The sequence below is a fragment of the Peromyscus leucopus genome, chromosome 7 (assembly GCF_004664715.2).
Source record: "Peromyscus leucopus breed LL Stock chromosome 7, UCI_PerLeu_2.1, whole genome shotgun sequence".
Classification (NCBI taxonomy): domain Eukaryota; kingdom Metazoa; phylum Chordata; class Mammalia; order Rodentia; family Cricetidae; genus Peromyscus; species Peromyscus leucopus.
In genome coordinates, this window is record NC_051069.1 from 16,075,637 (window position 1) to 16,088,858 (window position 13,222).

The 13,222-nt window shown below is 46.7% G+C and overlaps 2 protein-coding genes across 3 annotated transcripts in view; both read right to left on the bottom strand.

Moving 5' to 3' along the window:
* Positions 1 to 3,037, bottom strand: part of Snupn (snurportin 1) — a 32,771-nt gene extending 29,734 nt beyond the window's left edge. The window contains exon 1 of one of the 2 annotated variants that reach the window (XM_028865055.2): positions 2,935 to 3,037. The gene's annotated coding sequence lies outside the window, so the exon portion shown is untranslated. Of the gene's footprint in view, positions 1 to 2,929 lie in introns of both variants that reach the window. The other variant, XM_028865054.2, reaches the window with a different exon arrangement.
* A 7,206-nt stretch (positions 3,038 to 10,243) lies between these two features.
* Positions 10,244 to 11,267, bottom strand: Imp3 (IMP U3 small nucleolar ribonucleoprotein 3). The gene has a single exon (XM_028865053.2). It carries the CDS (start codon positions 11,193 to 11,195, stop codon positions 10,641 to 10,643), a length of 555 nt encoding a protein of 184 aa, XP_028720886.1. The 5' UTR covers positions 11,196 to 11,267; the 3' UTR covers positions 10,244 to 10,640.
* Positions 11,268 to 13,222: the final 1,955 nt, after the last annotated feature.

Sequence of the window (13,222 nt, forward strand, 5' to 3'; positions counted from 1 at the left end):
TGGATCCTAACTTTCAATGTTTGTATATAAGTAAATAAAAGGGTATGAAGGTGGGTATAGGTAATTGAACTAGATAAGAGCTCACAAGAGGGAAGCAAGATGCGTTGAAAAAGGTATTGGGGGAGGCTACAAAGATGGCTCAGCAGTTAAGAGCACTGGCTGCATGTGGAGCATGGTGATGCATACCTTTGATCCCAGCACTTAGCAGGCAGAGTTCAAGGACAGCCTGGTCTACAAGGTGAGTTTTAAGAGAGACAGGCCCTGTCTCAAAAAACAAACATAGATATATACAAGCAAAACACTCATACAAGCCAGGAGGTGGTGGCACACGCCTTTAATCCCAGCACTTGGGAGGCAGAGGTAGGCAGATCTCTGTGAGTTCGAGGCCAGCTTGGTCTACAGAGTGAGTCCAGGAGGGGTGCAAAGCTACACAGAGAAACCCTGCCTCGGAAAAATAAAAATAAAAATTAGTCTTTTTAAAGGGGGAGAGGACAAAAAAAGAACATATATGACGTGAATGCAGAAAAAAGGCTGGGAGAAAGATAAAACGGGTGAGATGGGAGGGAAGAGAAACAATAAAGACAGATTTTGTCTGAGTATGTCACAATGACACCTAGTTCTTTGTTCATAACAAGTAAATCAATACGCAAATGATAAAACGGTGGTAGCCAGGTGCAGAAGTGCACACCTATAACCACAGCACCCAGGAGGATCACCGCAAGTCTATACAGTGAGTTCCAAGCCAGCTAGGAATACATTAAGGAGGCCCTGTTCCAAAACAAAAACAAAACAGTGATGAGTCAGGCCTGTAATCTCATAATTTCAGCTACTCCACAGGGTAAGGGAGGAGAATGACAAGTTAAAGGCCTGGCTGGGCTACAGAATAAGCTCATAACCAGCCTGGGTAACCTGGTAAGACCCTATCTTAGGAAAAAGAAAGGAGAGGAAAGAAAAGAAGAGAAAACCAGGTAGAACCAGGCTGACTAACGCCTAAAATCCCAGCACTAAAGGATGAAGGCAGGAAAGGAGGATCAGTAGTTCAAAGCCAGCCTCAAATACATAGGGAATTCTAGACAAGTATGGCCTATTGAGACCCTGCCTCAAAAAAACAAACAGGCTGTAGAGATGGCTCAAGGGTTAGGAGCACTTGCCATTCCTGCTGAGAAACCGGGTTCAATTCCTAGCACCAATATAGTGGCTCACAATGAATCTGACGCCCTCTTCTGGCCTCTCCAGACAAGCACATGGTGCACATACATATGGTTAGTCACATAAATAACACATAAATATTTTTAAAAGGGGGGTAGCTGGAATTATAGCTCAATAGAGAAGTGTTTCCATTGCATGTGAAATGCTCCTGGTTCAATTCCCAGTCCTTCAATCCAGTCAATCAATGTAGGCTAAGCAGCTGGCTTTGTAGCTCCGCATCAGTGTTTGGTTTTGATCGGCAGAGAGAGTGGAGTAAGGTTAATAAACATGGATTCACCATTTTAACCATTTCAGTATACAGTTCTGCAGGGGGAATTAACTTTCTAGCTGGCTGTGGTAAGTATGCCCATGTTATCCAAAACCTGAAAGGTTGAGACAGGAGGATTTCATCAAGTTCCAATCAGCCTGAGCTACAGAATGAAACTATCTCATTAAAAGAGAGGAGGGGGAGACAGGATGTAGGGTGGGAGGGTACTGCAGACATGGCTCAGCTCTTAGGTTGGAGTTCTGGCTGCTCTTCCAGAGGTCCTGGGTTCCACATGGTGGCAGTTCCACAAAACTGGAGCCCTCTTTCCCCTCAGCACTGCACCCATGTGGTACACAGACATGCAGGCAAAACATCTATACACGTTTTCTTCTTTTTAAATGTGCATACACAACACATTAAAAAAAAAGGGGGGGCTGGAGAGATGGCTTAGAGGTTAAGAGCACTGACTGCTCCTCCAGAGGTCCTGAGTTCAATTCCCAGCAACCACATGGTGGCTCACAGCCATCTGTAATGAGATCTGGTGCCCTCTTCTGGCCTGCAGTCATACATGCAGGCAGAACATTGTATACATAATAAATAAATAAAAATCAAAAAAAAAAAGAATGAGACTATACCTCAACTGGTATTTACCTAACATGCACCATATCTGCACAGGCCTTGTGTTTGAAATCCAGGAGAAAAAAGAAGAAAAAGAAAGAAAGAAAGAGAGAGAGGAGAGGAAAGAGAGAGAGAGAGAGAGAAAGAGCCGGGCGGTGGTGGCGCACGCCTTTAATCCCAGCACTGGGAGGTAGAGCCAGGCAGATCTCTGTGAGTTCGAGGCCAGCTTGGTCTACTGAGCGAGATCCAGGAAAGGCGCAAAGCTACACAGAGAAATTCTGTCTCAGAAAAACCAAAGAGAGAGAGAGGGAGGGAGGGAGGGAGGGAGGAGGGAGGGAGGGAGGGAGAGAGAGAGAGAGAGAGAGAGAGAGAGAGAGAGAGAGAGAGAGAGAGAGAGAGAGAGAGAGAGAGAGAAAGCTGTATCTCTATACCCTTAAGACATTAAGGGTGCTTTTATTTTTTTTAGAAAATGTGTTAAGTGACATTCTACCAGTGTGAATTTTCGGTGTGTATTAAGGTATTTGTAATACAGCCAGGAGTATTAGGATGATTATTGAGCTCCCCTCGCAACGTGTCCCAATGGTATGCCACTGAACCCGTCCCTAACGGTACACTAGAGGGTGGCACACGCCGGCAATGGCAGCAAGGCTGAGAAAGGCAACGAACTCCCAAGTGTCAGCCCCACCGGAGCCTCTTCCCTCCAGGCGGCCGTACAACGGTAGAAACATGGCCAAACCCGACACCCTAGACTGGTTGTCCTCTCCAGGTAGCGACTGGAAAAGCCAGAGTCCTGGTCCGTCGGAAGAAGTCACGGCTATGTCGGAAGAGGTAGCCAGAGCCCAACTCAAGACTTACCGTACCAAGGTGCCAGTCGCGCACGCCGCCGCCGCCTCCACGCACTGACCAATTAGCTGCCCTGGTGGAGCTAGGCCCGCCCCCACTCAGGATCGCCAACGAAACTTCCGGCCCCGCCCACCGCGGTGCATCGCGGGAGTTGGGTCGCGGCAGGCCATTACTTCCGCCCTGAGCCGGCGTGGGGCTTGGATTACATCTGCCAGGGAGGGCTTTCAGATTTGGCTTAGTGTTTGTTCTGGACTCTGGCTAGATGGTTAGCTATGCAGAGGCCTCATTCCTGAGCACAAAATTATTCCGGGTCCTTTCACCAACAAAACCGTGACTTCCGAGCCGTCACCTCCCCGGGTCTGCCCAAGCTCTAGAACGGCGCCGACAGCTTGCTTTGTCTCGCCTGCGCGGTTTTCTGAATAGCTTTCAAGTTTCGAACTAATAAACGTTCTTTCCCCATTCTCCCTTCTAACACTGCGCGGAAAGGGACCCGGCTCGATTCTTGGTAGTTGACGTTCAGAGAGATCCTAATCAAACCCATAAACTGAGTTTGCAGCATAAGATTGCTAGGATGTAAAAAACACGATTTGCTACTTACTAAATGCTTACAACGAGCCGCTTTACTTACTTTATTTACTCGTCAGTGAACAGGAGTCGGAGCCTGGGGATGCTACGCAGCTCAGTAGGGTGTTTTCCTAGCATGCACTAACTCCTACATTCTACCCCCAAAACCACATAAACTTGTAGTGGCTCCTCCCTGTAATCCCAGCTTCAGGAGGTGGAAGCAGGACAATCAGAAGTTTAGGTTCATCCTCCACTACACAGCAATCTAGAGGCCAGCCTGGGCTACATGAGACCCACTCTCTTGTTTGTTTGGTTTGGGGTTTTCGTTTCGTTTTGTTTTTCAAGACAGGGTTTCTTTGTGTAACAGTCCTGGCTGTCCTAGAACTTACTATGTAGACCAGGCTGGCCTCAAACTCAAGAGATCCACCTGCCTCTTGCTCCCAAGTGCTGGGATTAAAAGCATGTGCCACCACACCTAGTAAGCCCCACTCTTTAAAAAAAAAAAAAAAAAAAAAAAAGGAAGCTGGGCGGTGGTGGCGCACGCCTTTAATCCCAGCTCTCGGGAGGCAGAGCCAGGTGGATCTCTGTGAGTTCGAGGCCAGCCTGGTCTACAGAGCGAGATCCAGGAAAGGCGCAAAGCTACACAGAGAAACCCTGTCTCCAAAAACAAAAAAAAAAAAAAAAAAAAACAGGAAGTCCAGTGTTTAAAAGTAACTTGGCCCAAATCACACAGTTCTTGAATCAAGTTTGGATTTGCTGAATGTCTGACCTGCACAGAACTAAGTTGCCCATTACTATCATAACTATACAGTAGAAACAAGCTATCAAAAGTTGGTACACGTTGAGTCTAGAGGAATCATTCAAAATGAGGACTGGAGAGATGACTCATCTATTAAGAGCACTTGCTGCTCTTGCAGAAAAGACTCGGTTTAATTCCCAGCACCTACAAGGCAGCTCACACTGCTGGCAAAGTGCTCATAAAATTAGGGGTGGGGGGAGTGGAGCAATGCCAAGATGCCTGTCTCTTAGGTATATAATACCATCCATTCCCATGGGAGCTCTGGGCACACAGGATTGCACTGAGACCCTGTTTTTTAAAAAAAATTTCCACATTTGATGAATAAATATTAAACTCCTGCATTCAATATTAGAAACTTACAGAGTTTAAAACATGAACTTGGCCCCTGTCCTCAAAAAAGAAGTGACAAATTACAGCTAGGTGATGGTGGCACACACCTTTAATCCCAGCATTTGGGAGCAGAGACAGATGGATTTCAGAGTTCGAGGTCAGCCTGGTCTACAGAGCTAGTTCTAAGACAAGCCAGGGTTACACAGAGAAACCCTGTTTCAAAACAAACAAAGTGACAAAATATGTATGTATAAAATATAAAAATAACCAAGAACCAAGTTGTGGTGACCCTTGGCTGTAACCCCAGCACTTGGGAGGTGGAGGCAGGAGGATTAGAAGTTCAAGGAAACCTTGGCTCTTTGGCAAATTTGAGATCAACCTGGGCCACATGAGAGCCTGTCTCAAAACAAACTAACAAAGAAAAATTCTAACCCAAAGTGCTTGGAACTAGGCTTAGCCTTTTTGTTTTAATTTTGAGATAGGGTCTGGTTCTGCAGCCTAAACTGACCTCAAAATTGCCTGTGTGGCCCAAGCTGGCCTCAAATTCTCCTGCCTCCACAACCCACAAGCTGGGGTTGCAGGTATGTGCCACCACACCTAGCCTCAGCTTCAACGTTGACACTGTTGTGGGGATTCATCAGAGAGGACTTTGAGGATATGGGTTTAAGCCAATAGAAAGTATATATCAGCCCACCAGCAACTACATCAGGTGTTTGGGAATCTCAGTGTAGCCCTGAGCCTTTCTCAGGGTGAGCTTTTAAACACACACACACACACACACACACACACACACAAAAAAAAAAAAACATGTTCTGGGTTGACATACAGTTAGCCAGAAGCAGAACTACAGAAGAGAAAAGGCAAAAGCAAGGTTAGCACATTTAGAGACTTTCCCAGAATGATGAACTCTAATGGGTTAAGCCTTTGTCTTCCTTTTGGCAGGCAGTGCCATCTGTGTGCTGAGTTTATAGCCTGAATGGTACTTCCATCATGGAGGCAGTTGTGCTAAGGTCTTGGGGCTTACTAAGACTGAGGGCCTGCTGTAGACATATATAAGATGGGAAGATAATCTACAATATGTAGCTTAGAGCCTACCACAACAGTCAGATCCCTTCCCTGTTCTATACTTTGCATTTCAAGTGAGCCTGACCTACCTGGTCTTGCACTGGTGGATAAGGAAGCAAAGGAAGACTAAAGGTAGTTAAAATCACCTGCCTGTCTGAGATGACTCAACAAATGGCCCCCTCCTCACCCACCACCCCAAAGAAACTAAGTCAATGATTTCCATCTGGCAGCTTGTCAAAGTCCTATGTGAGGCTCTTTCAGAGTTCAGACATCTGCACTTGAATCTACCTTAGGACCTCTGAGGTAGACCCGGAATTCCTTCTTTAAAAAATCCCCACTTGGGGCTGGAGAGATGGCTCACAGGTTAAGAGCAATGGCTGCTCTTCCTGAGGTCCTGAGTTCAATTCCCAGCAACCACATGGTGGCTGACAACCATCTGTAATGAGATCTGGTGCCCTATTCTGGTGTGCAGGCATACATGCAGGCAGAACATTGTATACATAATAAAGTTAAAAAAAAAAAAAGCCAGGGGGTGGTGACACACGCCTTTAATCCCAGCACTCGGGAGGCAGAGGCAGGCAGATCTCTATGAGTTCGAGGCCAGCCTGGGCTACAGAGTGAGTTCTAGGACAGGCTCCAAAGCTACACAGAGAAACCCTGTCTCAAAAACCAAAAAAGAAAAAGAAAAAAACCCCTCTCATGAACCCAAGCCTTAGATTTTAGAATTGGGACAGTGATTAGTAACCAAAGGAAAGAAAATGTCAGCCAGGGATAGTGGCACACGCCTTTAACCTCAGTACTTGGGAGGCAGAGGCAGGCAGAGCTCTGAGTTCAAGGCCAGCCTGGTAAGTTCCAAGAGAGATAAAAGAAGAGCTAAACAGTAAGATCATGTCTTCTTTTCTTTCTTTCTTTCTTTTTTTCTTTTTTCTTTTTGGTTTTTCGAGACAGGGTTTCTCCTTGTAGTTTTGGTGCCTGTCCTGGAACTCACTCTGTAGACAAGGCTGGCCTTGAACTCACAGAGATTCGCCTGCCTCTGCCTCCCAGGTGCTGGATTCAAGAAAGGCGTGCGCCGCCGCCGCCGCCGCCGCCGCCGCCGCCGCCGCCGCCGCCGCTGCCACCGCCACCACGACCACCTCGGTCAGAGACAGGTGGATCTCTGTGAGTTTGAGGCCAGCCTGGGCTACAGAGTGAGTTCCAGGACACTCAGGGCTGTTACACAGAGAAACCCTGTCTCAAAAAACAAACAAACGAATAAACACAAAAGTAAAAGGACTAGGCTATAGCTTAGTGGCACAGTGTTTGTATAGTATGCATAAAAAAAGATATAAATAAATTAATGATTGCTGCTAGGAGATGCCATAAACCCCTCTAGGCCAAGTTGCCAGAGCTATTTTTTTTTTTAAAGCTATTCTCATTTTATGTGTATGAGTGTTTTCCTGAATGTATGTATGTATACCATCTGCATGGCTGATGCCCACAGAGGTCAGAAGCAGGAAATGGATCCTTGGAACTGGAGTTATAGATGGTTATAAGCTACAGTATAGGTGCTAGGAACCAAACCTTGGTTCTCTGCAAGAAAAGCAAGTGCTCTGAACTGCTGAGCTCTCTCTAGCCCTATGCCATAGTTATGTAACAGGGTCACAGACCTTAGCAGGCTGCCAGACCTTAGCACAACTGACTCCATGGCGGAAGTGCCATTCATACTATAAAGCAGCACATAGCGCCACCAGCCGAAATGAAAACAGAGACCTAATCCACACAGTCCATAGTCTGGGAAAGTCTCTAAATGTGCTAATCTTGCATTTTGGCTTCTGTAGTTCTGCTTCTGTAACTGTTCTTGTTAACTTAAGTATGTCAACTCAGGACATGGTTTTTGTGCTTAAAGCTCACCGAGAGAGGCAGGAGGCTACATTGGGATCCCAAACACTTAGTGTAGTCATCTGTGGGATAATACTTTCTATGTCTGAGCAGTCTTCTCTAGTGAATACCCAAGTTATTCATAACCAAACATCCTAGCTGAACCATCTCTCTAGGTCATTCTTCTGTATTCTTTAAAAAGTATTAATTGTGGGGCTGGAGAGATGGCTCAGAGGTTAAGAGCACTGACTGCTCTTCCAGAGGTCCTGAGTTCAATTCCCAGAAACCACATGGTGGCTCACAACCATCTGTAATGAGATCTGGTGCCCTCTTCTGGCCTGCAGGCATACATGCAGAACACTGTATACATAATAAATAAATCTTTTAAAAAAAAAAAAAAAGTATTAATTGTATGTGGGGGGTGGGTGATATACTTATAAGCGCAGATGCCTGAAGAGGCTAGAGGTATTTCATGCCCCAGGAGCTAGAGTTATAGGCAGCTGTAAGTCTGACAAACTGGGATCCTCTTTAAGAGGCTCCCAGTATCTGGGCCGTTTCTCTGGCCTCACTTTCAGTGGTTGTTTTACTTTTTAAATTTTTGGGGTGGGAGCAGGGAGAGTTAAAGCAGGGTTTCTCTGTGTAACCTTGGCTGTCCTGGAACTCACTCTGTAGACCAGGCTGGCCCCAAACTCAGAGTTCTGCCTGCCTGTGCCTCCCGAGTGCTGGGATTAAAGGTGTGAGCCTCCACTGCACAGCTCCAGTTCTGTTTCTTACCACCACTTACCTTGAGTGTCACCTTGTTATACCACTTTCAAAAAGAGGCTCATCTCTTTTTGACACTTGATCTGCCTCTGCCTCTCTAGTGCTGGGATCAGATGTGTACCACCTCTCTCTACCACTTTGTTTTGAAATGGTCTCATGTAACCCAGTCTGGGCTCAAATTTCTGATCCTTCAGTCTCCACTTCACAGGTATATATGAACAGGCATGCACCTTCACACCAACTGTGTGTGTTTTTTGGGGGGGGTATGTTTTGCTTGCACGTATGTCTATGCACTATGTGCATGCCTGGAGGACATTAGATCCCTTGGAACTGTAGTTTCTGGAAGAACAGCTAGTACTCTTGACTGCTGAGTCATCTCTTCAGTCTTTTGTTTTGCTTTTTGAGACATTCTAGCTGAGTAGCCTTGGCTGACCCCAAACTTTCAGAGGTCCTCCTGTCATTACCTCCCCAACACTTAGTGTACATCACACTAGCTCCGCCTAAGTTTTTATACAGCACCTTGCTGAGACCAATCATTGCCTGGTATTGCTACTGGCTTGGAAATTCAAGCTGAGACTCTGACACACTCTGAAGGGCTGACTATGCTGACATTGGCAGTCTCTTAAAAGAGAGTATGCTAATCCATTTATCATGCAATCTGACCCATCTTCCACTCTCATCTGAAAAGTGGAGAGCAACTAGTCTACATATTTAAATGGGCTTGTTGGGAGGGTTAAATAGGTTAATACATATTACCTACTTAAAACTGGGTCTAATATTTGAAAGCATCTCATAGTACCTTCCCTGCTTTATGTTTGCATGTTTTACTTTTACTTATTTTGCTTGTGTGAATGCACACGACATTACATGCATGTGGAGGAGTCAGCTCTCTCCTACCACGGTGTGAGTTGCAGGTCTGAACTCAGGTTGTCAGGCTGAGCAGCCAGTGCCTCCTTCCCCATTTCGAATCTGGTCTGGCACATTAATGCCTCCACCTAGTGAAGTGGAGAAAGCACATAAAACCTAAGCCTGGCCTGGTGGTGGTGGTGACGCATGCCTTTAATCCCAGCCAGGGATACACAGTGAAACCCTGTCTCAAAAAACAACAAAACAAATATCCTAAACTTCACCAGTGCACACTGTAATCTCAGCACTGGAGAGGCTAAGACAAGAGGATCACTTGAAGTTCCAGACTAGCCTGAGCTATGTATCAAAAATCTGTCAAAAAAAAAAAAAAAAATCGGGCTGGAGAGATGGCTCAGTGGTTAAGAGCACTGGCTATTCTTCCAGAGGACCTGGGTTCAATTCCCAGCACCCACATGGCAGCTCATAACTGCCTATACCTCTAGTTTCAGGGGATCCAACTCCTTCACACAGACAAAATATAAAAAAAAATGTGCATAAAATAAAAATTAAAAAATCAAAAATAACCACCACCTCCCCAAAAAAAGAACCTAACACGCTGGGCTCTGTATTCTATTTTGTCTGGGCTAAAACTTGATGCTCTCTTTACCATTTCTATCACTTTTTTTTTTCTTTTTGCTTCGTTTTTGGAGTAGTGGTACTTAACACTGAACCCACGGCTTTGCACATAAGACTAAACACACATTTTACCACTCCAAAGAACATCTGTTTTCAGGAATCTCCTGGGTCACTTCTAACCACTAGCTGGCCAAGCTACAGGGTGATCATTTCCTTAGGCAAGCAAACACTCCAGGCCTTTAATATGGTATTTCCTGGGGCTGGAATATCAACAGGAAGCCTTGTGGATAAAAGCTCTGCCAAAACATGCATTCCGAGAAAAGGACTGGTCAAGTGATAAATCTGTCCAGCTTGTACAACATCCTGCGGCAGACCTTACGCCTGCAATCCTATTCCAATTCTCAGGGTTCATGAGCTCGCAAGGTCAACAGATATGGATGGATAGAAGCCTAAGTAAGAAGAAAAAATTTTGCACTTAACAAGGTGGTGGGGACATTTATTGGCATAAGGAAAAGATTTCTTTAAACGGGGAGTGAACACTTTAACATTCAAGTTGCACCGTTTTATATATAAAACAAAAACAACAAAAACCTAACCCAAAGTCTCCATCTGTACAGTCCTATTTCAAGATGACAAGAGCAAAGGAGGACAGAGGTAACGTCCCTGCTTCTACACCATAAAGTTTAAGGCGCAAGAAGCTAACAATCCCCAGTGCAGTCCAACAAAACTGATTCCGACTGACTCCCAAAACAGTCATTTAATTATCAGTCCAAATTCTAACAAAAATTTCCCGGAACAAAGGGGCGATTCTCCCCATCCCCGGCTCAGTGACCTGTAGTTGAGAAGCCAAGGGGAGAAGACTCGTTAGGCATCCAGATCAAAGTCATCGCGCTCCTCATTGTACTCCAGCACGTGCCGCTTGATCTTGGACGAGTCCACCCAAGTGACAAAGTCCTCCATGCTGCGAGTGACGAGAAAGGCAGGATCGGTGACCACGTCTGGGCCCACGCGGACGTGACCCTGCTCCACAAAGGCCACAGCAGCCTGGAGGTGCTGCGCCATGCGTAGCTTGAGGAGCAAAGTAGGCAGGCGGCGGCGGCAGAAGGACGAGGCTGAGACGAAGTCGCAGAGTTCTAGCGAGCCACGCGTGGGCACCAGGCCGAGAGCGTATAGCTTGTCCAACAGCGCCGCCGAGGCGCGCACGCGAAACGGGTCGCGTTCGGGGAGGTCGCGCAGGCGCCGCGCCAGCTCGCGCACGGCGCGGCTCAGCTGGTTGTAGCGCGTGTACTCCTCGCGCCGCTGGAGCCCGTACCGCCGCAGCACGCGCAGCTCGTGAAGGTTGTGGTCGGTGACCTCCCAGTTTAGGAAGTCCACCTGCTTCAGCAGCTTCTGCTCGTGGAACTTAAGCTTCCGCACCATGTTGGAGAACGCCAGAGAAAGCTGAGAGCACGTTGACAACGCGGCACAACTTCCGCCTCGGCGCGGGAAGACCCCGCCGTCCACACTTCTGGGCCAATAAGAAGAAGGCGGAAGACCACGCCCCCGTTTTTCATTGGTCCAACTTAGGAACTTCCTGTTGTGGGGCGGGAGGGAGACCAGCGGGAGGTCGGAGAGGCGTATCCTGCAAAGTGAGCTTCTTAGCTGCCGGGAGTCATCGAATCTAGTACTCAATAATTTTGTCTCAGATTTCTGTCTTTGGTGACCTTGAAGAGAGTCTGCCCTCAAGAGCTGCAGACGTTACTTTCGGGAGAGGAGTGACTGCTTTTGAGGGTATTTACTCTGCTAAAAGATGATGTGGTTAGAACTGTTCGAACTTCTCGCTCCAGTGGTCCCTAGAGTGGTCCCTCAGCCTGCAACAGGTCGGTCCATCACTGGGCTGAGAAAGGGATTCTCCTTGCCAAGTAGTACTGAGCAGCACCAAGCCTCTGGCATACTGGTTTCCTGGACGTTTCCTAGACGTACGTAATCAGGGTGGGAAGCAGCCTGACATCTGGCTTTTACTCTTTTAAGACTGTGTCTCCCTAGCCAGCCATGAATTCGCCGTAATCCAACCGGCCTCAGTCTTCCAGAATGCTGAGATTCCGAACATGAGCTAGTACGGTCATCTTATTTATTTTACTTAATTAATTTGTTTGTTTATTTTTATTTATTTATTTATTTATTTATTTATTTATTTTTAAAACAGGGTTTCTCTGTGTAGTTTTGGTGCCTGTCCTGAATCTCGCTCTGTAGACCAGGCTGGCCTCGATCTTGCAGAGATCCGCCTGGCTCTGCCTCCCGAGTGCTGGGATTAAAGGCGTGCGCCACCACTGCCCGGCCTATTTTATTTTATTTTACTTTATTGAGACACGGGGCCTCTCTATGTAGCCCTGCCGATCCTGGTACTGTTTATGTAGACCAAGCTGGCCTTGAACCCAGAGATCCACCCACTTCTGCCTCCCAAATGCTGGAATTAAGGGCTTGCTTCATTACTGTCAGGTCCTATTTTAGAAGCAATTCTATGTTACTCAGGTCGGTCCAGAGGTTTTGTGTTTCCGCAAACTCCAGTAGTTGATACCCACCGAATATGAGGAACTCAGAGCATAAATACAAGTCCTAGCCCTTTCGTCTGAAAAAGGTGAAAATATCTTGTTTGGCAAACTCTTGCCCAGAAATCCCCCAAGCTCAAGAATACCTTCCAGCATAGTTCTTGTCTGAAATCATAGAAACAGAACTAAGGTTTAAATAAAAAAAATTCTATTGAATCTCCACTCAGATAGGCCCTTCCCCCTTTAAACCCCGGCCAAACCTCAAGCTCCTGGTGCTTGGCACACAGTCCTCATTTCCAAGGCGAGGTTGTTGTCCCTCATTGTCGTTATCTAAGGACAGTCTGCTTCTGTTGAGGTCAGAAGAGCTGTGCTCTTGTTTCCAGGTCTGCTCAGATCTAACATCTTTGATACTGAAACCTCAAAGGGGTTTCATTGGGGCTGTGGTGCCCTTCCCAGGTCTCTCTCCTCTCCTCTTCTCTCTGCCCCTCCTCTCCTCTCTCTCCAAACCCCTGAACTTGCTATGGCTGCCATCTAAACAGTCAATGGATGGACTCCATTTGATGTCTGTCTAGGTGACCCATGCAAGGAAGTTCCAGTGATAGCACAGATCCCTGTTCTTGTAGCCAGAGAGACACTCACTGCCCCCTTCCCTTTTTGTCGTCCTCGGGGTCTGGAATAAAGAGCACTGCACAGATGTGGTACAGACATACATGTACACCAAGCCAGCATACACTCTTAACTGCTGAGCTGTCTCCATCTAAGGTCATCCCAGCGCTACAAGGAAATACACTTCAAGCTTGTTATAGACTCTAAAGGGAGCTGAGGCAAGATGGCTTAGCAGTTAAAAACACCACTTACTCTGGGCAGTGGTGGTGCAGGCCTTTGCCTTTAATCCCAGCACTCAGGAGGCAGAGGTAG